This window comes from Propithecus coquereli, unplaced genomic scaffold (genome assembly GCF_000956105.1).
Source record: "Propithecus coquereli isolate 6110/MARCELLA unplaced genomic scaffold, Pcoq_1.0 Scaffold3, whole genome shotgun sequence".
Classification (NCBI taxonomy): Eukaryota; Metazoa; Chordata; class Mammalia; order Primates; family Indriidae; genus Propithecus; species Propithecus coquereli.
In genome coordinates this window covers 13,184,232-13,206,888 of record NW_012148618.1, presented here as the reverse complement: position 1 = coordinate 13,206,888, position 22,657 = coordinate 13,184,232, and the positions used below count along the sequence as shown (strand labels likewise).

Below are 22,657 nucleotides of genomic sequence, written 5' to 3'. Positions count from 1 at the left end.
AAAAAAAAAATAAAAAGCACGTTTACATATGTTTTTAAAGTCCTATTACACAAGAGAAGCTATCAACTGTGGCTACTGCTGAGGCAGTGCCTGCTAAGGGTTGGGTCGGCCCTGGGCTCCATAGCAAGTCACTCACTGCCAGCCTGCGTGGTGCCCAGGAGGGAAGGCTCCTTGTCACTGGGAGGGGACTTCAGCTGCTGCTTCCTCAGGGGCAGGAAGGGAACAGGTTGGCTGGAACTCTGGCCTGGCAGGTGGCACAGGTGTACCCCACATCCCTCCTGAACCCAGGGCAAGCACATCGTTGCCTCACAGTCCTGCCCCGAGGGGTTGTTGGTTTGTTGGATATTTACAGGGAAGCTATTGCATTTCAGATGAGTCAGTGCTGGGTGGGTAGAAGAGGGTGATGTTTCATAAGAACTCCTGGTCCAGGACTTTGAGGTTGCAGTGAGCTATGATGATGCCACTGAACTCCAGCCTGGGCAACAGAGCAAGACTCCATTGCACTTAAAAAAAAGAAAGAAGAAGAAAATAGGAATCAGAGAGGAAAAGACCAATAAGGCAGAGTGCGGAGTGGGGAGTAGGGAGTGGGGAGATTCCCCCAGCGATGGAGAAGGCCAGGTGGGGAGAGGCAGAGGAGTTCTAAGGGAGGTGGGAGCAGGTACATCAGTAGCTCTTGAGACATGCTCCTATTTCTCAACTTATCCCAAAGCTCTTGTACCTGCTACCACTGCCTCCAACCTAAGTTAATTAGCTGAGTAACATTTGTTTACAGCTCTTCCATGGCTCTTTACCTTGAAATTCCAGAGGCTCTATTCTGGGTTGAATATCTGGCCCAGCACTCCAGGACCTGCAGTGTAACGTCCCAAGTTCTAGAACACTGACATGCTCTGTTGGCTAAGAGACATGGAGTGGAAAGTGGATTGTACCATGGATGAAAGCTTCTGAGGTGGGGATCAGGCCTGTTTTTACTCACCCGGCTCTCTGGTACATGGCAGACACTCAATAAATGCTTGTCGGGTGAATGGTTGGGTTGGGTGGTATCTTGTCCTTTGCATAGAGAGAGGCTCATCCTCTCCAGTAGCCCTAGAATGAGGGGAGGGGCCGGGTGCCCCTTTCCTGCTTGGTCCTGAGCAGTCCTGGACAGGAAGTGGTCCTTTCTCTCATGTCAACAGAGAAAATAAGCACTTCCTCGTGAGGCAAGAGCACGGACCTGCTCGTGCCTTGACATGGTAATTAGTGACGGGCGCTGAAGCGTGTGTCATCTCTGTCTCACACCACACGTCTTGCCACCTGTCCCACCACCTGCTCCAGGGCTTTTGCCTGGAATTGAAACTCAGCTGGTCATCAGGCCTGTCTCCTCCCCCACCCTGTCAGCTTCCTCCTCTTCTCTGTGACAGTCATTGAGAGCTGTTCCAGCAGAGGGTAAAGGGAGGGGAGTGATGGACCTTTCTTTCCTGGAGTTAAAGTGGGTGGGGAGGGGCTATGACCCAAGTGACTAGATCTGCTCTTTCAGGCAAGGCTTGATCTAGGGACTCTCTTGTGCTGCCTTCTGACTGCGCTGCCTCTGGACAGAGACCACCTGCAGGCGGTGGGTAAGAGCACTGCCCCTGGGCTGGATTCCCAGGCTGACTGGGGGCAGTTCCTCAATCAAGTCCTGCCTCTGTCTTCCCGTTTCTAAAGTGAAGATAATGAAAGTCCCTGCTTCATAGGGCTTGGGGGATGAATAAACATGCTCTCTATATAAAGTTCTTTGAACAGGGTGGCACAAGGGCTATGTTCTATGGAGTGTGAAGTTTATACGTATTTACAAAGACACAAAATTAAGTACAAATGTGAATATTTATTTAAAACAATTAAAGAAATCACGAAAATAAAAATTTTTAAAGATTGACAAATTCAAAAAATCACAGAATTTTTTTTAATACCATGATATTTGTATTAATCAACTGCAGGCTGCGCCTCAACCCCCTCCCCTTCATTGTTTGCTTACATAATCCTTGATCGCCTCTTTATTCATCACCAATTTTATAATATCATTTTCTTTAGTGCAAATAGATTGCAATCTTTCCTCTAGTCTGGTTGATTGAAAAAAAAATTTTAAATTATTGGTAGTTAACAATGGTTAATTATTGGCAGTTTCTTTCCGCTTCACAACTCTTCATCGGTAATATCATATAAAACTTCAGGATTATTAGCGGATTTGGGAAAACTCTGATTTACTCACTACGGTCATGTAACAAATCACTCCAAATGTAATGGCATACAACAGCAGCCACTCCGTGAGGCTCACAGATTCTGTGGGTCAGAAATTCAGGAAGGACACAGACTGGCAGTGATTCAGCCACTTGGGCTGGAATCACCTGCAGGCTCTTTGGTCCACCCATCTGGATCCTGGGCTGGGGGCCTGAGGCTCGGACAGCTGACGCAGCGCCGCCTAGTGGCCTGTCTGTGCAGCGTGGCTTTTCCACAGCATGGCAGCCCCAGGGGGGTGGATGTCTTACTTGGTAGCTCAGAGCTCTAGGAGGGAGTGTTCCAGCCACTAAGGAGAAAGCTGCATCGCCTTATGATCTAACCCAAGGGGTCAAGCAGTGTCACTTTCCTCACATCCTGTAAGTTAGAGACAATCCCAAGCCCACCAGATTCAAGAGGAGGGGACTTGGCTTCCACCTCTGCACGGGCAAGTGGCCGGTGCTAGAAGGGCATGGACAGGAGATATTGCTGCAACCATTTTTGGAAAATAAAATCTGCCACAACTTCTATCAAGTTTCTCTCATATATGAGCTATTGTAGGTGTTGTGCTAGGTAATGTAGTACAGGAATTATGAGAAATTCTATTTCCTGAAATTACCATCAAATAAAAGAAAACATACATCCAAGGCATGTTTGAAGACACCCTTTTCAGGAGAGGACTTCTGTTTTGATCAAGTGTCAATGAAAACAAAATCTTCCACTTGCAATTTTATGTCTGATTGTATGAATTTTCCACAGACTGGTTTCTGGCTCTGTATATTTCAGACCTTGTTTCTCTTCCTCTACCCAATTCTTCTGACATCAAAGGACACATCCACACCACAGTGCAACCCCTGGCCTTGTACCTTTGTGTCACAATGCCAGGCGAGTTGGCACGGAGTATTTTTGGAAACTATTCCTAAACCACATGTCTAGCAATAATTTCAGTATGCATGAAACTGACTGAAAACCATATAAATATATCTCACGAAACTGAAATTAAATGTATCTCTAACTCAAATTCTCCTTAATCAGATCCTAAAAATATCCACAGCGACATCAATGCTAACAGAGATGTAGGAGTGGGAAGACAGAGGTCTTGACCAGTTGTGGGTAAAATAGTTTACATTGGCAAATTTTACCAAACGTATGAACCTATTGCTATCACAAGAACCTATTGCTAGGGCTCCTTTTGGAGCCTTGGAAGGGCATGTGCAAGAGGAAGTCCCAGCTTAAGCATCAGCAGCTTCCCAATAAACCCACCTCTGCCGGGCACACAGTAAGTATTACATAAGGGTTTATTATTATTGCCTCCATTTTCTGACAGGTTTTCCTCTGGTGGTAGCAAGATGGCTGTGCTCAGCAGCCCCAGCTTCATATCCTCCCAAGTTCTGGCCCAGCAGGAAAGACAAAGTGTCTCTTCTAGAACTTCATGCACCAGAGTTTACTTGCACCAGCTGGGGTCATGAGTCTAATGAACCAAACCCCACAGTGGTCGGGGGATTCCACGAGCTGATAGCCAGCCTCGGCCACACGCTGCATTCCCACAGCTGGAGGTGGGGTTGACACCACTCAAACCAGGGGGGGCAGAGGATGGGGGAGGGCTGGAGGAATTCAAAGAAATTAGGAGATATAAATGCCAAACAAAAAAATAGTTGTTCATTTACTGTAAGCATACAGCAAACTTTGAGAAGAGAGCGGTAGGACGGAAGCCCGGCAAGGGGAGAGGGGTGACAGATGGGAAACATGCGTGCCCAAGACCTCCTCGGCAGCCTGTGTCAGGTCTGCTCTGATGGGCCCTGCAGGCACGTCCCTCTCTTGAGGACCCCAGTGGCCTGGGTGAGCAACATGTGGCCTCTGCCCAGCCCAGCTGTGCTGCTGGCCCCGTGCCAGACCGGCTGCCTCCACATGTCCTCTGCCTGTCTTCTGTCTTCCCATCCTGGCCTTCGTCCTTCTGGGCCTGCTCCCTACCCACAGCCCTTGAGGGCTCAGTGGGGATATCTTCAAGACTTCAGCCAGTGATCGTGCTTCCCTGCCCTTGGTCCCTCCACCTTCCCACCTTGGGTCTCGACCAAGTAAAGCTGTAAGTCTTGGCACATAATTCCCAGGACATTGCTACGGGAGGATCCTAAATACTCCCTCTCATCCATGCAGAACCCCGTGGCCCTCCTGTAGTGGAGTGGCCAAGTCTGATGCACTGAGCAGTGGTTTTCAATCTTTTTATAGTCATAAAACTTTTTCGGATCTGCTGGAAACCGCAGACCTGAGTGCACCCTGCAGTGAGGCAGCCTCTAGCCACGTGCGGCAGCGGGACTCCAGAAATGTGGCTAGTCTGAACTGAGGAGTGCTGCACGCGGAAAACAGTGATTTTGAAGGCTCCGTATAGAAAAAAGTAAAATATCTCCTTAAAAATTTTATACGTCGATTGCATGTTGAATTGATAATACCTTGGATTATCGGGTTAAATAAAATACATTATTGAAGTATTTCAGCTGTATCTTTTTACTTCTTTTAATATGGCTCCTAGAAAGTTCAGTGTGGCACCCGTGGCTCCCATGACATTCCTGTGGGCCAGCCCTGCTCTGGGCCCCTTTTCCAGAAATGCTCACATGCATACGTAACCACGTAATGTTGCATGTGATTTCAGGGACTGTGGGAAGTACCCTAAATCCCATCCATGGCCCCGAGCCCCAAATTAAGAATCTCCGAGTCAGGAATCTCATGGTTTCCTCCAGGGCCGGCATGTACCACACCATCACTGTGCAGATGGGGAACTGAGCGCCGAGCCCTCCCCACTGTACGGTCAGCCGTCCTCGGGCGGTGTGGGGACCTGGCCCTCCCAGTCTTGTGTGGAGGGCTGGGGTCACCTCCTGAAGCCTAGGATTGGACTCTGTACCGAAAGCCCAGGCCCCCTCCCCAGAACAGGGAAGCCAGTACAGAGCGTCCAATCCTAGGCTCTGCCAGGTACCAGCTGGGTGACTTTCTACCTTGCTTCATCTGTGACCCACTTGGAGTAAGTTGTTAGTAGTTTCCTACATCGTACATTTACTTTTTCATTAGATTTTATATCTGGTTCATGCAAATGAGAAGTAGTTCTCATTCAATTAATTTTCACTCATTCATAGACCATTATTAGTTTTGTTTTGGCTGGTTCTGTAATAAAATATTTTACATCCATTTGTAGTAATTCAGCATTAATTCAGTTTCATTTGTCTTGAAAAACAAATCATTAAAAAAAGAAAAATAATTACTGTTCAATTATATACTACATTGACGATAAAATGACCGACTTCGTGTCATTTTAGGAAAGCATTTAGTGCCAAGTGCACACTGAATACTTTAAACAGTTAGGTGGCTTCGCAAAGTTTTCTTCTGGAATTTTCATAACCTGAGAGTTTCCTGATTGGTCTCTTTTACCTTTATTATAAAGTCGAACAGAAATTTCCTAAGGTCTTGGGACCGGCTGACCAGAGGTGAGGGAGCTGTGACTAGTGGCGTTCAGACCCCCGGCAGCTCTCTGGAGTCGGCTCAGGGGCAGGCGAGGAGCAAGCTCTAGCCAGGATCTGCCACCACGATTGCTCTTACTGCTGTTACCTGGACTCCTGGCTGCATGGAGCCGGGCTCAGGGGCTCCGCCGCCTCCCCCAGAGGCTGGCCTTGCCTAGGCAGGGCTGGGCTGCCAGGGTTTCCTCTGCTCTGCTCCCACCACGCCCTCTGCCCTCAGCCTCAGCACCAGCTTCCTTCCACTGCTCCCAGGACTTGTCTCCCTCCTCCTGGCTGCATCTTCTGTCCTGACATTCCAGAGCTGGAAGAGGTGCTCCACCTACGGGTCCTGGAGTCCTGCCAGAGGTTTCTGGAGATGCTGGTTGACCCAGGCTCTTGGGGAAGAGGGGAAGGTGCTGAGCTGAAGGAGAAACCTGGGGGTGGAGCCCCAACCTGTTTATAGGATCGTGGGCTCCTGGGAGGCTGGTGGATTCAAGGCCAGTCCCATCGCATTGGGACAGTTGCTACCATCCAGCTAGAGAGCTGGTGCGTTGGCAAGGGCTGGGCCTGAAGTGGAGCCAGAAGGATTGGCATGGAGAGCGTGTCACCTGGGGGACCACCTGACCATCCTCAGCAGGTAACAGTGTCTGCCAAGTCTGGGGTCACCAGTCAGGGCCGGGCCTGGGGCTGGGGTGCACTCTGAGAAGCTTGACGCAGCTGAAATCAGCGTGATTCTGGTCTCTGCCTGGGCTGAGGCAGAGGGTGAGGGGGTCTGGGCCTGGGGCTGCAGAGTGGGTGGGATGTGTGAGTGGCATCTGGAGAAGTGAGGCCTGGGGACAAGAGTCTGGTCAGCAGAGCCTCCCCTCTCCACCACAAGTGACCAACAGCAGCACCCTCAGGGACCCTCCTTCCTCCTCCAAAGGCTCACGTCCCACATCAGAGAACATGGTGGCTGCGTGACAGAGAAGGGGACCCAGCAGGCCACAGCCACCACACACCAGTGGACTTCCTGGAATTGGCTGGAACCCTGGGGTCACCCTATGCGTCTCAGGGGCTCTGGGGCCCAAATCCCCATCCCTGCCAATTCTTTGCTGGGCCCAAGAGCTATGAGGCTGCGCCCAAGCCAAGGAGGTCTACGAACTGCTCACTCTCCCAGCCACGTTTTCCCCTCAGTCCAGATTTCTCATCCTTTGCCAGAGACCAAGGCCAGTGGGACTGGCTCCTCAGGTCTCCTCTGGTGCCCCAGATGGTAGCCAGGAGGGGGCTAAGTATGCCGAGGTCCTTTGCCTCATTCACAGACCGTGTCAGGCTCTGGAGCCTCGGCCCTGAGAGCCAGGCCGGCGCTGGATCTGGACAGGCACCTCCAGACTGTGCTCCTGGAAGAGACCTGGCCTGGGGCAGGCCAGACTCCAAGGATTCCTGGGGGAAGATAGAGAGGGACCGCCTGCATTGAAGGACAGTATCTCGTACCCCAGCCTGAGGTTGGGAGGACCCACCCCCAAGTCAGACATCAGTGGAAAGTTGAGTCTGGGAGGAACCCAGGGCTACAGGGCATGGAGGGATGGACAGCCTTGGCCACATTGTCCCCTCCCCACCCCCAAATCAGAAGCCCTGAGCCCCAGAACAGCCCCCTGTGGAGGTTTCTGAAATACCCCCTTCAAGCTCATCTCCCTGGCAAATGCTATGCGCCCTTCCCTTCCCCCCTCAGCCTGCTCTAGGGCCGGCCCCAGGGGTAAAATTAAAGCCCACATTTCAGTGATTTGGGAGCTTGAGTCTGCTCCACACCTGGGAAGCTCCTCCCTCGCCGGCATTCCCAGGACGGAGTCCTCAAGACCGGGTCCTCGACCCCCAGCCTTCAGGTGGGTTCCTGTGGTAGGCAAGCCTCCTTCCTGGGGGAACAGAGGCCTGGAGCCTGCCCTGGAGCAAGAGCGGGACAGGCAGGGCAGGCCGGGCATCCAGAACCTGTTCTGGGACGTGCCTGCCGTGTGGTCCAGGAGCATCAGCCCAGCTGACTCAAGGAGGGGCAGGGCCCAAGGCCATGCCTGGGCTTCCACTCCTTCTCTCTCCAGCCTCCCCACTGCCCCACCATGGGTCACGGGGTGCCAGGGGCCAAGGGCAGGCCGGCTCCTTTCCCTCTTCCTTCCAAAGCCCCAGGATCATGATCACAGATACTCTGGACCCCAGTCTGGGGTCTCAGCCCCCTCAAGCTCCCTTGGGCCACATCCCTAGAGACAGGCAGGGGCCAGCACTGAGCCTCTCACAGAACTTCCTGGGCCCTGGGCCTCTCCACCAGGAGGAGGATGGCAAAGGCTCTGGGGTCCCTGCTCAGGGCTGGGGGAGAGTGGCTGAGACCCTCAGGAGGGAGGCACTTCTAGGATCCCACAGCAGCTAGGCCGGAAACCCCTCCAGATGCATCCGGGGTCAGTCATGAATGAGGGCAATAGTTTGGATGGGAGGGTACCTCGAAAGGAAGCCCCAGTGCCCTCAGGAGAAAAGAATCCCATTAGTTAATATATTGGTCACTAGTCATATGTCAAAAACAAATCTGTGGAATTCCAGTGTCTAGACATCCATGGGCAGTAGGGGGAAAGTTTGATGCTTTTACAAAGAAGCAAAGTCCCAGGAAGGTTGAAGAGTAGAATAGCATAGGGGTTGTGAGCTCTGCCCTGGAGTTTGAATTCTAACTCTGTCACCTGCTAACTGTGACCTGGGGCAAGTTAACCTTTCTGAGCCTCAATTGCCTCATCTGTAAAATGGGAGGAGGTGAGAGTCTGTCTCATGAGGCCATGAGAGTATCCATCAAGTTAGAATATGGAATGTGCTCAGTACAGCACTGTCAGTCTAAAGAAAGACACCAGAGAAAATTCTCTCTAGATATGTTGAGTTTACTCTGGAATGAGGGATGAGGATTGTAACCTAGAACGTAGAATGGCAGACCACCAGCGCGTCTGGCGAGGGGAGGGTAAAGGGAAGCTTGTATTAGCAAAAAGGGAGAGGTTCACATAAGCTGCTTAGAAAGAGAGGTCATTGGTCCCAGAGGCTCAAAGCTCAAGTTGTCAGCTCATTGGTGGAGATGCAGTTACTGGGCAAGTGGTTTTCCTTTGAGAGCATCTTATCTGAATTACTGCCGTCCTGGAGGATGTCTAGTGATAAGCCTTGTCAGAGCAGGTGTGTGAAGGATGTGAAATGGTTTTCTGTAGGGTTTTTAGAAAATCCTTGGAAACAGTTCTCATCTCAGACACGTAAGCATGAGCCTCATCTCTTTTGTGTCTTCCTGGCCCTACTTCATCTGGGTCTGACAAAAGTGATTTCATCCTGGTATCGGCAACTTTTACAGTTCCTAGGAACATAAAAAGCACTTAATAAATAGCAATAAGAGTAATTACCTAGCCTGTAATCCTAGCTCTCTGGGAGGCCAAGGCGGGAGGATTGTTTGAGCTCAGGAGTTCGAAACCAGCCTGAGCAAGAGCGAGACCCGTCTCTACTAAAAAGAGAAAGAAATTAATTGGACAACTAAAAATATATAGAAAAAACTAGCCGGGCATGGTGGCGCATGCCTGTAGTCCCAGCTACTTGGGAAGCTGAGGCAGAAGGATCACTTGAGCCCAGGAGTTTGAGGTTGCTGTGAGCTAGGATGACGCCACGGCACTCTAGCCCGGGCAAAAGAGTGAGACTCTGTCTCCAAAAAAAAAAAAAAGAGTAATTACCTAGAAACTGCTTATTTTTCTTCCTAAGAATTCTTCTGAGAATTCTATAGGTATTAACATTTTTAGCCTCAGATTACCCTGTGAAGTCCACACTCTTATTATCCCCACTAGAGATGAGGAAACAGAGGCACAGAGAAGTTTAGTGACTTGTCCAGGGTCACACAGCAAGTAACTGACAGGACCAGAGTTTAAATCCAGACAACCTGGCTCCAGAGTCTGCCTTTAACTCTCCATAAAGACAAGTCATTGTAATTATTGTCACAATAATACAATGCTCTAGGTGCTCTATGTTAGTGATGGTCTTAGAGGTGAAGAGAATTGGGATTTCACCCTGGGAAAAATAACCTGCCAGGGAATGGTGGGCTTTCGGAGGTTGAGAAGCTCTCAGTGGCGGGAGGGAGAAATGAACAGCAGTCCTCAAACTGGGGACGGTGACTGGCTAGAATGCGAGCAATTGGGGACACTTCTTAGCAGCCCCAAGTGGCTTCGGAGCAGCCCATAGGCTGTGGACGTGTGGAGCCTTGGTCTGGCCAACGAGCAGGAGAGGAAGGCCAGGCTGCTTCTGCCCTTCCCCTGTCTTGCAGTGGGGCAGTTAAACTCGGCACCCTGCAGGCCCCAGCATCCCAGACACCAGCTTCCCTGGGCAGGCTGTGGAGGAATCTGGGTGCAGGGAGGAAATGGAGCCAGGTGTCTAAAAATGCCTTAAGTTCCTGCCAGTTACAACCTCCGGCTTGAGATCTATAGAGTAGAAATGTTGCTGGTGTCACTGGCGTTAATCCCCGAGAAGAAAGAAACAAGCTACCTCACTGGGGGAGAGCTCGTGTGCTCTGCTGGGGAGCTGACTGGAAAGACAGGGACACTCAGCACGGAGCCACAGGAGAGGGAAGATGCTGAGTGGGGCCGTGAGTCACAGGTGGCTTTACTGTGGCCTGTCGTCCTTTATGGTTCTTTGTGGGGAGTGCGTCCCCATGGGCGCTGGGCTGGCCCCCAGCAGGCAGCACCTGTGCAGAGCGGAGACCAACCAGTTCCTTGCGAGCGCTGAGACTTTCTGACCACATGCATGGCGTGCGTGGGTCTGGTCGCGGGAGGGCGCAGTGCAGGAAAGAGCTTGTTCCCACGCCACTGTCTCCCAACCACGCGATGCCTGCCCAGCGTCCACCATGCAAGCCCCGTGCTGCCTCTGCTCCCTCAGGGTGGGGGCAGAGGGGTGGAGGGGCAGTAAGGGGCCCACGAGGCCGGACTGACTTGGTGTGGTCTAAGCTGGTGCAGAGCCCATTGAGTGGCAGAAGCTCCAGCACAGACTTTTCCTGGCATGGGGATCTTCTATGGGCTCTTCACCAGGCCCGCCACACTGCACGTCTACAGGGGTAGCATTTTACACCCCTCTGTGCGAGTGGTGCCCCTAGGGGACCTGCCACTCTGTGGCCCTGAAGAGTCCCCACCTGGGTGGGGGCTCCCACTACCTCATTCTGGTGCAGGCGATGCTCCCCCCCGTTCTGATGTCCCTCCCCTCCCACGCAGGCTCTGCCTGCTGGACCCATGGGCCCCACAGGGGTCTGCCCCCACAGCCTCCTATTCAGCATGACACAAGGCCAATGACCTTGGGGTCAGCCCAGAGAAAAAATGCCCTTTTGTCCTGCCAGACCCATTTGAGTGAGTTACCTCAGGTCTCAGGGGCTTATTCCAAGAAACCTGTGCAGGGTGCCCAGAGAGAGCCACAGAGCTGGGCCCCAGGAAGAACTGAAACCCGAGAACCCCCCTGGATCCCAGCAGTGCCAGAGACACCCTCCAGTGCCTTGTCCCCAATAGGACTCGGCCACGCCTCACCTGCCTCAGTTCTTCCTGCCACCTACTCTCCACTCGCTTGCTCATATCTCTGCCCTGGGAGCCTCTGCCCACTCAGCTTCCTCTCCTTGGTGGCTTGTCCTCCTGAGCATCTTACTCACAATGACCTTTCACCCACAGCACCCCCTGCTCCCTATAACGGGCTGAGGGTCTTGGAGTTTCCTCATCCACACCCCAGCCGTGCAGAAGGGCTGAGCTCCAGTGTAGTGCCTGTGGATGTCACAGACCCCTAGGCACCCCAGGGCTCAGCACCCCCTTGAGTCCTGCACCCACTTCCTGTCCGGTAGGGCTGGGGGCAGGGTGCTGGGCAGCAGGGCCCTGTGCTTCTCCAAAGGGCTGCCCTCCCTGGGAGCCCTGGGTGTGGCCGATGTCAGACTGACCAGCATGGTGGCCGCTCCCTGGCCTCAGTTCCTTGCTTTGTCTACTATGCTGTGCAATCCTGTCCCTAAAGGGGAGGGAGCCCTCAAATTTCTTCCCCGGGCGTCTGCCATCCCCTGATTGCTGTAGTCCAGAACCATGACCCCAAGGGCAGTGGCGGACAAAGGCTGCTTGGTCCCCAGAGCACGTCCCCAGAATCCCGGGCAGCACGGCAGTGTCACCAAGTTCTGGGAGACTGGTGAGGGCATGTCTGCAGCCAGGGGCTCCCAGAGCACAGCAGCTGTGGGCTTGGGTGAGGTGACAAGCCGCAGGGACTCGGTAGATTGATATTTCTCTCCAGGGGGAGGCCTCTGCCTGCTGGCGGCTCACCGTAAGGGTCCTGGAGGCGCGGAACCTGCCCTGGGCGGACCTGAGTGAGTAACGGTCTCCTGGGGCCCGGCGGGTGCAGGGAGGACAGAATCCCAGGAAGAGGCCCAGACAAGTGCCCTGGGGCTGGTCGGGGCCACCTGGGGTGGCCACCGGGGTCTGGGCAGGAAACTGGCGTGGCCGCTGGACAGGCGTGTGCGGAGTTCTCTCTCTGACGTTTTCTTGCCTTTGGCAGTGAGCGAGACAGACCCGTACGTGGTCCTGCGGCTGCCAACCGCACCGGGTATGACGTTTAAGACCAAAACAGTCACCGACTCCAGTCATCCTGTGTGGAACGAGACCTTCAGTTTCCTAGTCCACAGTCAGGTCAAGGTAAAGGCCAGGGCAGCCCTGGCCGCTCACTGCGAACAGGCCGTCCCCCCGCAGGGAGGGTGCTCCAGTGGAGCACACATCCTCCGGGACTCTGGCGGGGAAAGTCGGGAGGAGGGTGTCTTTTTGGCCCGGTCCTTGTGTGCTGTGTGTGAGAAAATGTGTGAATGAACGAACACGGTCCCTCTACCGCGGCTGCGGGGCCGACCTCCCGCTGTTCCTCGCTAAGCCCATCTATGAAACGGAGACAGTAAAAGTCCCCTCCTGACTGGGTCGTCGGCGGTTCAGTGAGACGATGCACTGAAGACAACGAGCACAGGGCCTGGCACGTCCCCAAGAGTGCGCCTCAGGGGACCAGCAAGGCCAGGGAGAGAAAGGGACAGAGACAGACAGATTTCTTAGACAGGATTTTATTTTTGATAAAAACAAAAATCAGGACGGGGAAATTAGGAACTTTGCTAGACTTTGTTATACTTCTTTCAAGTTGTACGGTTATTTTTATTTTGAAGTACAAAAGTGTGGAGGCATAAGACCCTTTTCTACACATCCAGTAAGTGTTCAACAGAGGTGAGCTATTATCGTTGCTATGAGTAGATAATGTGCCCAGTTGCTGTTCCTGGTCCCTAGAATGTTCTGGAGCTTAGTGTCTACGATGAGGACTCAGTCACGGAGGATGACATCTGCTTCAAGGTGCTCTATGACATCTCAGAAGTCCTCCCTGGCAAGCTGCTCCGGAAGACCTTCTCCCAGTGTCCCCAGGTGGGTGGGGAAGTCCCCGCAGGCTCCAGGCTGAGGAAGTTGCTTGGTTTGTCCCACCTGGTCGGATGCTGCTGGGTCTACTCATCCACAGGAAGACGGAAACCTCTCCCAGAGATATTCGCATTTTAATAAGAAAGGAGAAGGCTTAACTTTACAGTCACAGACTGAATCGCCCAATGGGGAATTTTAGTCATCTGTGGTGGGAAGGTTTTGGGAGGTGAACTTCCTAATGTCCCTCAAAAACCAACCCATGGGGCAGCTGCAGGGCCTGCCTTGTGAGGGTCTTGGCGCCCTCCCTGCTGCCTCCAGGGCCCGGGGGAGCGCAGAGTTCTAGGGGCTGTCCCCTCCTCAAGAGGAAGAAAAAAAGGGGTCGTGCGCATGCTCATACCTCCTTGGCTGTGCTCCTGGTCTTCCCCTCCAGCCCTGCCCAGAGTTCTGGGGCGCAGAGGGAGGGAGACCTGTTCTCTGCCAGCTTACTAGCTGTGGGTAGCACGGGCAGGCTGCCCGTCTGGCCCTGCACTCAGTTTCCTCAGCTGCGAATTGGGAATAATTGCACTAATGTGCCTCCTGGAGAGAGCGCTTGAGATGCTGAGATAATGTCTATAAAAGACTGCGTCACCTCCAGGGCCACATGTAAGTGTGGCTGACTTGCTCATTCTCTCGGGTTTCAGGGAGAGGAGGAGCTGGACGTGGAGTTCCTGATGGAGAAAACGTGAGTAACACCACACAGCCCAGGGCCCCAGGCTCTATTTGGGGAAATGCCCTGCCCCCAATCTCTCTGTGGTCAGCCCAGCCGGGATATGCTGTCCCTCTTCTCCCACCCTGCCAGATAGGCGGGCTGAGGTAGGGGTCCTCTTAGGGAAATGAGGACAGGGAGGCCGTGTTTCCTCTCCCTGCTCTCTCCCCTCACCTCTCCTCCTGCAGAAGCATCTCTCCTCCCCCTGAACCTTACCCAGGACTTACAGAGCCCTCAGCACCACCCAGAGAGACCCCACATGGGTGGCAGGGGACAGGCCAATGCAGAAAGCATTTGCTTTTGCAAGGCCTGACTCTGGATGGTTTGATTTTTCCAGCTCGGACCGCTCAGAAAACCTCATCACCAACAATGTCCTTGTGGTAACTGCCTTCCGCAGCCTAGGGGAGGGGCCCCTGGGCAGACACCTGGGGTGGAGGGGCAGCTGCCAGGATGTGGACCACAAAAGACAGGCAGGGGCAGGGCTCTGTGGGAAGCCCACCCCTGGGGCTCTGGGTGTTGGGGGGGCCTGGAGCCAAAGGGCACATGGAGAGAGGATGGGCAGGGCTCTGTTGAGAGGGTGTTCTGGCCCAAGGCTGGATGGCTGAAGGACCATGGGGGAACTTCAGGTACTTCCTGATGGTGTTTAGTCATATGTGACAAACTCAGTTCTCAGGGATTCACTCTGAGCTCTTCCCCAAAAGTGATGAAGAAATCATGCAGGCCGGGCCCACCTTCGGCTTGTTAATGCCGAGGTCCCCGAGGCTCAGAGGGAGGTTCTGGTGTGGTGTGCTTCCCATCTAGGAGACTGGGGGTGGGGCCTGAGGGTCAGCCAGCTCCTCCTTGGGACAGTGGAGCCTCGGGAGCCCAAGGCGGTGAGCCAGCGGTACATTAGAAGTTTCTACTCCAAGCGTGGCCCTCGGACCGGCAGCACAGGCACCACCTGGGAGCAGACCGGCCTGTGGTCCCACACAAAGACACCTGCAGCACAGAGTTTAAGGAGGTGCTCGTTCCCAGGGGCCTGCAAATGCCTGTTTGATGGGCTCATAGTACTTTTTAAAAATACACTTTAAAATAAAGTCATGCCTATGGCCCTGCCTCTTAGGAGGTGATGGAGACCAGCTTGGTGAATCCGGTGGTTCTATGGGGAGTGGGCAGCGGGCGTCAGCTGGCATGCGTCACAGACAGCGTGCAGGGGGCACACTTGGCAATCAGTTAAGTGGAGGACGATTAGGAGATACTCTAGTTGCTGCAGTTTTACCTGTTTCTGACACCTGTTCCATCATCCTGTAGACCACTGGTTTGCTTACACTATTTGGGAGTCGCTATAGTAGAATACATGCTCCAGGCCAAGGCCGCAGAGAAACATGGAGAAGAAGGAACCATGTCTGAGAGCTGGAGGGGGTGGGCTTTTGGGTATTCCAGAAGTTTTGCAAAGCCAGGAGAGCGGGGAGCGGGTGTGGAGCCAGGGCTCTCCTGGCTGCTTCGGAACATCGGGTTTAGCAGTCGCAGTGGGTGAGAGATGGATGAAGGGTTTCTGCGTTCAGTCCCATTCTGAACCCCACATCTTGTCCAGTGTGTGGTGGAATTGGGACAGTGGGGCACAGAGGGTTGAGGTTGAGGGGACCCCAGCTTACCCTGCAGAGCCCCCTGCCCATGATGTGGTCTGTCCCAGGCCCGAGAGCTGTCATGCCTGGACGTGCGTCTGGACCGCACGGGGAGCGCTGCCGTGGTCGCAGGTGAGACCTGCTCAGCACCAGGTCTGGCCCTGCTGGGAACGGGGGGTAGATGAGGGTTGCTGGGGAACCTGCATGGGGCAGGAGGCGAGCAGCAGGGTGGAGCTGGCCTCTCCCTTCTTGCCCACGCAGCACAGAGGGCCACATGTCTCCTCCAGGCAGGAGAGTCCCCTGACCTGGGGAGATCATGTCGCAGGAGGTGGGCTTCCATGGGGGTTGTGGGGCCCTGCGGGCCGGGAAGGCCCCTTTTCAGAATCCTGTTTATGATGGTGCAGCCTCCCGGGCCTCCTCCATGTCCATGCAGCACTGCTGGTTCTCCAGGACCACACTGGGGTCCAGGCTGTTTTCCTCCTCATGCTAACCTGCCCGCTTTCTCCCTAGATCAGGACAAGCCGGAGCTGGAGCTAGTGTTGAAGGGGTCATATGAGGACACACAGACATTGGCCCTGGGCACAGCCTCTGCCTTCTGCTTTCACTACATGGCGGCCCAAGAGACAGAGCTGATCGGGCACTTGAGGGTGGGTCTTGCCTCTAGACGTCTCCCACGAATCCCAGCCTTCGGTCAACTCCAGCCTCTGTGAGCTTCTCCCTGGCCTTCCCCCCACCCGGAAAGGCCAGGTCCCTTGTGGCCTTGTCAGCCTCTCCCAGTTGGGCACTGCACCCTCAGCACACAGGGAGATCACCAGGGTGCTGGGTGGGCAAGGGGACTGCTATGCCATGTCAGCCTTTGTTGGAGTCTTCCAGGGGATCTTCCGATGATGCCCTTAGAGTAAAACTGATGTCTGCGCCCACAGGCCCTGCACGGCCTGGCCCCTGCCCAACACTGCTGCCTCATTCTGTTCCACGCCCTGCCTCGTGCATGATGCTCCAGCCATACTTGTCTCCTATCGTTCTTTCTAACATGCCAAGTGCTTTCCCTGCCCTCGGCTGGCTCCTTCCACATCTCAGCTCAAATGGCACCTCTTCAGAGGAACCCTCCTTGCCCCTCACCTCAGAGAGACCCCACACACAGCCACCTGTGGTTACTCCATCATATCACACGGCTTAGTTCCTTCCCGGTGCTTAGTAACATCAGTCCATCACCTGTGTCTTTATAAATTCACAGGTGATTCAGTGAGAGCAATACCCGTGCACTAAATAAATATTAGCTCATATTATTTTCTAGTTATTAGTAATTGTAATTACATTAATTGTAAATATTGTAATTATTTTTATAGTATCAAGGAGGGAGTATGTGTATCTGGATTGCAGTCTAGATACTCAGGATCTGTGAAATGAATGAATGAGTAAATGAATGAATATTTCCCTCCAGAGCTCCACAAGCAATGTCTGGAACTGGAATAATTCAGCTTGGCACCTCACTGTGCCCCTGAGGTCCTTGGCTGTGGGGAAAGAGGTGACCATTGATGTTCCTGCTGCAAATGTAAGTGGCCTCAACTGCATGGCAAGTGCCAACAAGAATGAAGATGGGGGAGTCCAAGGCCCCAGGGGATACCATGTGCCCCTCAGGGTCTAGGACAATCTGAGCAGGGTCTCTTGCTTTGATTTCAGGCCCCAGGAGTGAGGCTGCAGCTCAAGGCAGAGAGCTGGTAGGGACATTTGTATCTGTGGGAGACAGTGAGAGGTGGTGATGGGGGAGAGGAGGGCTGTGGGAAAGGGTGGTCCTTGGGAGTGGAGCAGGGAGGTTACTTGGCAGCTTGTTGTGGGCTTGGCCAACTAGAGGCTGAGCTGTGCAGGTACCTTCTGACCCTTGGATCCTCCTCTGCCCCAGCCCCAAGGAGCTGGCTGTGCGGCTGGGCTTCGATCCGTGTGCGGAGGAGCAGGCCTTCCTGAGCAGGAGGAAGCAGGTGGTGGCTGCGGCCCTGAAGCAGGCCCTGCAGCTGGACAGAGACCTGCATGAGGACGAGGTCTGGGGGTGCAGTGGGGATGTGTGTGCAGACACTCTGGACTAGGTTTAAGAGCATACCTGATTCCTGTGCCTCTCCAGACATGCAGTCAGCAGAGAATGGAGAGTGGGTGTGTGGGGGGAGTTTTGGGGGTATGGGTAAGCTTTGGGATTCCCATTCCCTTTGGGGCTCTATCCTGGGCTGAGAGCTATCGCTTCCAGAATAGGCGCTGGACCCAGCTCTAACCCTGACTCCACCAGGCCCTGTCCACAATGTCCCTTCCCTGGAGGCAGGGAGCAGGATGAAGTCCTGTGTAAGGTGGGGAGCAGCTCGTCTCTGTCCTTGTTAAGCCAGCCTGTGTCTGTGTGCGGTCCAGGTCCCCGTTGTGGGCATTGTGGCCACAGGAGGAGGTGCCCGGGCCATGACCGCACTCTATGGCCACCTATTGGCCCTGCAGAAGCTGGGTCTTCTTGACTGTGTGACCTACTTCAGTGGCACCTCAGGCTCTACATGGTAAGGGGCCTGGGGCCTGGAGCAGCAGAGATGATCAGGGCCCAGGGGGTGGGGGTGAGCAGAGTGGACACTGGAGGGTCCCTCTATATGGGGAAGCTGAGTAGGTGGAAGCAATGGGGTCTGATGGGTGCCAAGCAGCTTTCTCACCAGGGGGAAACAGACAGTCATGCTGTGCGCAAGGCCATGCATGAGGTCCAGATGCTACTGAAGAGCTGTGAGGCAGCCAACTCAGAAGGAGCCAGGTTTGAGCTTGGCAAAACCACTTACTGGCTGGGTGACCTTGAGCAACCTATATCCTCTGATTCTCAGTTGACCCATCTCCAAAAAGGGCAATAATAGTACATACTCTATAGGTTTGGAGTGGCATAGCCCAAGTGAAACGCTTAACTAATGCCACACACAACCAGGAGCTCAAGATTGGTAGCTCTTTTTTTCCTTTCATCGTTATTACCTCATTTAATCCAACTTGGGCCTCCCGTAGTGTCAGGCATCATGCTAAGTGTTTTACTTGGGCGGTCTCACTCTTTGAGGCAGTTTCTCTTATTGTCCATATGGTACTGTATAGATCAGGAAATTGAGTTCAAGAGATGCTGTTTTACCTTAAGACGGTGTTGCCTCCCGTCACCCTCACCTTGCCTATAATGAGGTGGAACATTTTACTGTTAGAGATTCATTCCTCTGAGTCTTATCAAAACGTGACTTTAAGGAGTAAAAGAAGAGGAAATTTATCAGAGGAGTTTAGGTGACAGATGTTGACAAGCAGAGTCTTACAGGGCTTTAGGACAGGACCACAAAGATGGAAATAGGGTCCAGAAGTGGGCTGCCCAATACAGTAGCCACAAGCCCCATGTGGTTTTGGTTTTTGGGTTTTTTTGTGTTTTTTTTTTTTGAGACAGAGTCTCACTCTGTTGTTGCCTGGGCTAGAGTGCCATGGTGTCAGCCTAGCTCACAGCAACCTCAAACTCCTGGGCTCAAGTGATTCTCCTGCCTCAGCCTCCCGAATAGCTAGGACTACAGGCATGAGCCACCACGCCCAGCTAATTTCTTTCTATTTTTAGTAGAGACAGGGTCTTGCTCTTGCTCTTGCTCAGGCTGGTTTCGAACTTCTGAGCTCAAGCAATCCTCCTGCCTCAGCCTCCCAGAGTGCTAGGATTACAGGCATGAACCATGATGTCCAGCTACACATGTGGTTATTGACCACTTGAAATGTGGCTAGTCCACACTGAGATGTGTTATAAATATACTGTGAACTTTGAAGACTTAGTTTGAAAAATTACAAATTATGTCAGTAACTTTTACACTGATTACGTGTTGAAATGCTTTTTAGATACACGTTATTAAATTAAATTAAATATATTATTAAAATGAATTTTTACAGGTTTTTAATACTTTTTAAATGTAGTTACTAGGAAATTTAAAATTACATATGTGGCTCACATTATTTTAATATTGGGCAGTGCTGATCTAGGAGAGGAAGCTCTTTGACATACTTTCCAGATAGGCAGAGCCCTGGCAGCAGGAGCCACGCACTGGGAGAAGCTGGAGGGTGGGAAGGAGGAGTTGCCGTGCCCTATGCTGGGCCTTAGTCTCCTACTGTCCTGTTCTCTTATTCTCCCAGGACAATGGCCCACCTATACGGGGACCCTGAGTGGTCGCATGGGGACCTTGAGGGTCCCATCAGACATGTCCGGGAGCACCTTGCCAAGAGCAAACTGGAAGTCTTCTCCCCAGAGTGCCTGGCGGGCTACCGCCGGGAGCTGGAGCTGCAGGCTGAGCAGGGCCACCCCACGACCTTTGTGGACCTGTGGGCCCTGGTGCTGGAGTCCATTCTGCATGGCCAGGTAGGGTGCCTGCATGTGTGGGGCAGAGCTTATGTGAACCAGAGCGGGCAGGGGCACCCAAGCAGCTGACAGGCGCATGCACATTTCCTGCAGGGTGGAAGTCGCAGTGTTTTTATTGTCTGTTCGACTTTGGGACGCTGCCTTCCTGACAGGTAAGCTATTCTTAAATTAATCGTCATGAAACAGAAATTTCAGGATCTCCCAAGAGCTAGGGATCAGTCACTGTCAAAGTCAGTTAAGCAAACAAAGCTTTTGAGTTGAGTCAGTAAGATTGCTAGAACCGCTTGTATTTATATTGCCATGTGAAATGTATTGTTCTTCATCTTCAGGTGGTGTTAAAAGCACAGACTCTGCAGCCAGATTCCCTGGGTTCTAATCCCAGTACCTATTACTAGCTATGTGTCCTTAGGCAAGTTACTTAACTTCTCTGTGCCTCAGTTTTCTCATCTGTACAATGGGGATAAGAATAGTAATTTACCTCATAGGGTTGTTGTGAGCAGTCAGTGGTACTTTGCCATAGAGTAAGCACTAAGCGTTAGCTATTATATTTCTTTACTATTATTCTAACAATATCAAGGCAAAACTGAGTGTACAGATTTTTTATTATAATGCTCCTTTAAGGAAATCTTATTAAGTTAACTGCTGAATCTTATACTGACACAGTTATTAAAATTAGTGATTTTTTCACACTATTATTTTACCACATATGACTATCGGAACAAAGTTTCTATTTTTTTTTATTTTAGCATATTACAGGTGTACAAAAGTTTAGGTTACATGTATTTCCTGTGCCCCACCCAAGTCAGAGCTTCAAGCATGTCCATCCCCCAGACGGTGCACACCACACCCATTAGGTGTGAATATACTCATCCTTTCCTCCCCCTCCCACCTGCCAGACACCCAATGAATGTTATTACTATATGTACACATAAGTGTTGATCAGTTAATACTAATTTGATGGTGACTACACGTGGTGCTTGTTTTTCCGTTCTTGTGATACTTCACTTAGTAGAATGGGCTCCAGCTCTATCCAGGATAATACAAGAGGTGCTAATCACCATGATTTTTTGTGGCTGAGTAGAACTCCATGGTATACATATAACACATTTTATTAATCCACTCATGGATTGATGGGCACTTGGGTTGTTTCCACGTCTTGGCAACTGTGAATTGTGCTGTTATAAACATTCTAGTGCAGATGTCTTTTTTATAGAATGGTTTTGGTTTTTTTTTCCTTTGGGTAGATGCCCAGTAATAGGATTGCTGGGTCAAATGGTAGTTCTATTTGCAGCTCTTTGAGGTATCTCCAAATTACTTTCCACAGAGGTTGTACTAGTTTGCAGTCCCACCAGCAGTGTATGAGTGTTCCTATCTCTCTGCATCCACATCAACATTTATTGTTTTGAGACTTTTTGATAAAAGCCATTATCACTGGAGTTGTCATATCTCATTGTGGTTTTGATTTGCATTTCCCTGATGATTAGAGATGTCGAGCAGTTTTTCATATGTTTGTTAGCCATTAGTTTGTATTCTTTTGAAAAGTTTCTGTTCATGTCCTTTGCTCACTTTTTAATGGGGTTGTTTGATTTTTTTCTTGCTACTTTTCCTGAGTTCTATATAGATTCTAGTTATCAGTCCTTCATCGGATAAATAGCACACAAATATTTTCTCCCATCCTGTAGGTTGTCCATTTCCTCTCACCATAGTTTCCTTGGCTGTGCAGAAGCTTTTTAATTTGATCAGATCCCATTTATTTATTTTGGTTGTTGCTGTGATTGCTTTTGGGGTCTTCTTCATAAATTCTTTCCCTAGGCCAACACCTATAAGAGTTTTCCCAACATTTTCTTCTAGAATTCTTATAGTTTCATGCCTTAGGTTTAAGTGTGTTATCCACTGCAAATTGATTTTTGTGAGAGATGATAGGTGCGGATCCTGTTTCAGTCTTCTACATGTGGCTATCCAATTTTCCCAGCACTGTTTATTGAATAAGGATTCTTTTCCCCAGTGTATGTTTTAGTCTGCTTTGTCAAAGATTAGATGGCTATATGAGGATAATTTTATTTCTGGGTTCTCATTTCTGTCCCATTGGTCTATGTCTCTGTTCTTGTGCCAGTACCATACTGTTTTAGTTACTATGACCTTGTAGTATAGCTTGAAGTCTGGTAAATTGATGCCTCCTAATTTGTTCTTTTTGCTTAATATTGCTTTTGCTATATGGGGTCTTCTCTGGTTTCATATGAAGTGTAGAATTATTTTTTCTAGATCTGCAAAAAAATGATGTTGGTATTTTAATAGGGATTGCATTGAATCTGTAGATCACTTCGGGTAGTACAGACATTTTAATGATGTTGATTCTACTGACCCATGAGCATCGTATGGTTTTCCACCTGTTTATGTCCTCTGCTATTTCCTTCCTCAGTGCTTTGTAGTTCTCCTGTAGCGGTCTTTCACCTCCTTAGTTAAATATATTCCTAGGTATTTTATTTTCTTTGTGGAACAAAGTTTCAAAAGAATTTGAAACAACTAAAAGAAAAAAGTATCTTTAACATTCATAACAAAAAAGTAAACTATCAAATATAATAGTAGAAAAGGATTCTTATCATCTTTATCTTTGCGTATCAGGAGTTTGATCAAGAATGATTACCATGGGGAGATGAAGAGAAGTTGGTCAATGCATACAAAAATACAGTTAAAAGGAATTTTTAAAAAAAATAATTATCATATAAACTAACCAAAAGTGAGTTTGCCTTGAACTTTTTTCTTTAAATATTATTCTTACTGGTTAGCATGACACTGCTTAGAAACTATCAACC

At 51.2% G+C, this 22,657-nt stretch overlaps 1 protein-coding gene across 1 annotated transcript in view; it reads left to right on the top strand.

Annotated features, from left to right (window-relative positions):
- Positions 1–6,303: 6,303 nt before the first annotated feature.
- The window catches only part of PLA2G4D (phospholipase A2, group IVD (cytosolic)), a 25,383-nt gene continuing 9,029 nt past the window's right edge, over positions 6,304–22,657 (top strand). The window contains exons 1-13 of the mRNA XM_012649130.1: positions 6,304–6,348; positions 11,982–12,054; positions 12,243–12,379; positions 13,004–13,135; positions 13,807–13,847; positions 14,209–14,251; positions 15,544–15,607; positions 15,986–16,122; positions 16,917–17,027; positions 17,156–17,193; positions 17,376–17,511; positions 17,867–18,003; positions 19,622–19,844. Of these exons, the coding sequence (XP_012504584.1) occupies positions 6,304–6,348; positions 11,982–12,054; positions 12,243–12,379; positions 13,004–13,135; positions 13,807–13,847; positions 14,209–14,251; positions 15,544–15,607; positions 15,986–16,122; positions 16,917–17,027; positions 17,156–17,193; positions 17,376–17,511; positions 17,867–18,003; positions 19,622–19,844 (1,317 nt within the window). The remainder of the gene's footprint in view (positions 6,349–11,981; positions 12,055–12,242; positions 12,380–13,003; positions 13,136–13,806; positions 13,848–14,208; positions 14,252–15,543; positions 15,608–15,985; positions 16,123–16,916; positions 17,028–17,155; positions 17,194–17,375; positions 17,512–17,866; positions 18,004–19,621; positions 19,845–22,657) is intronic.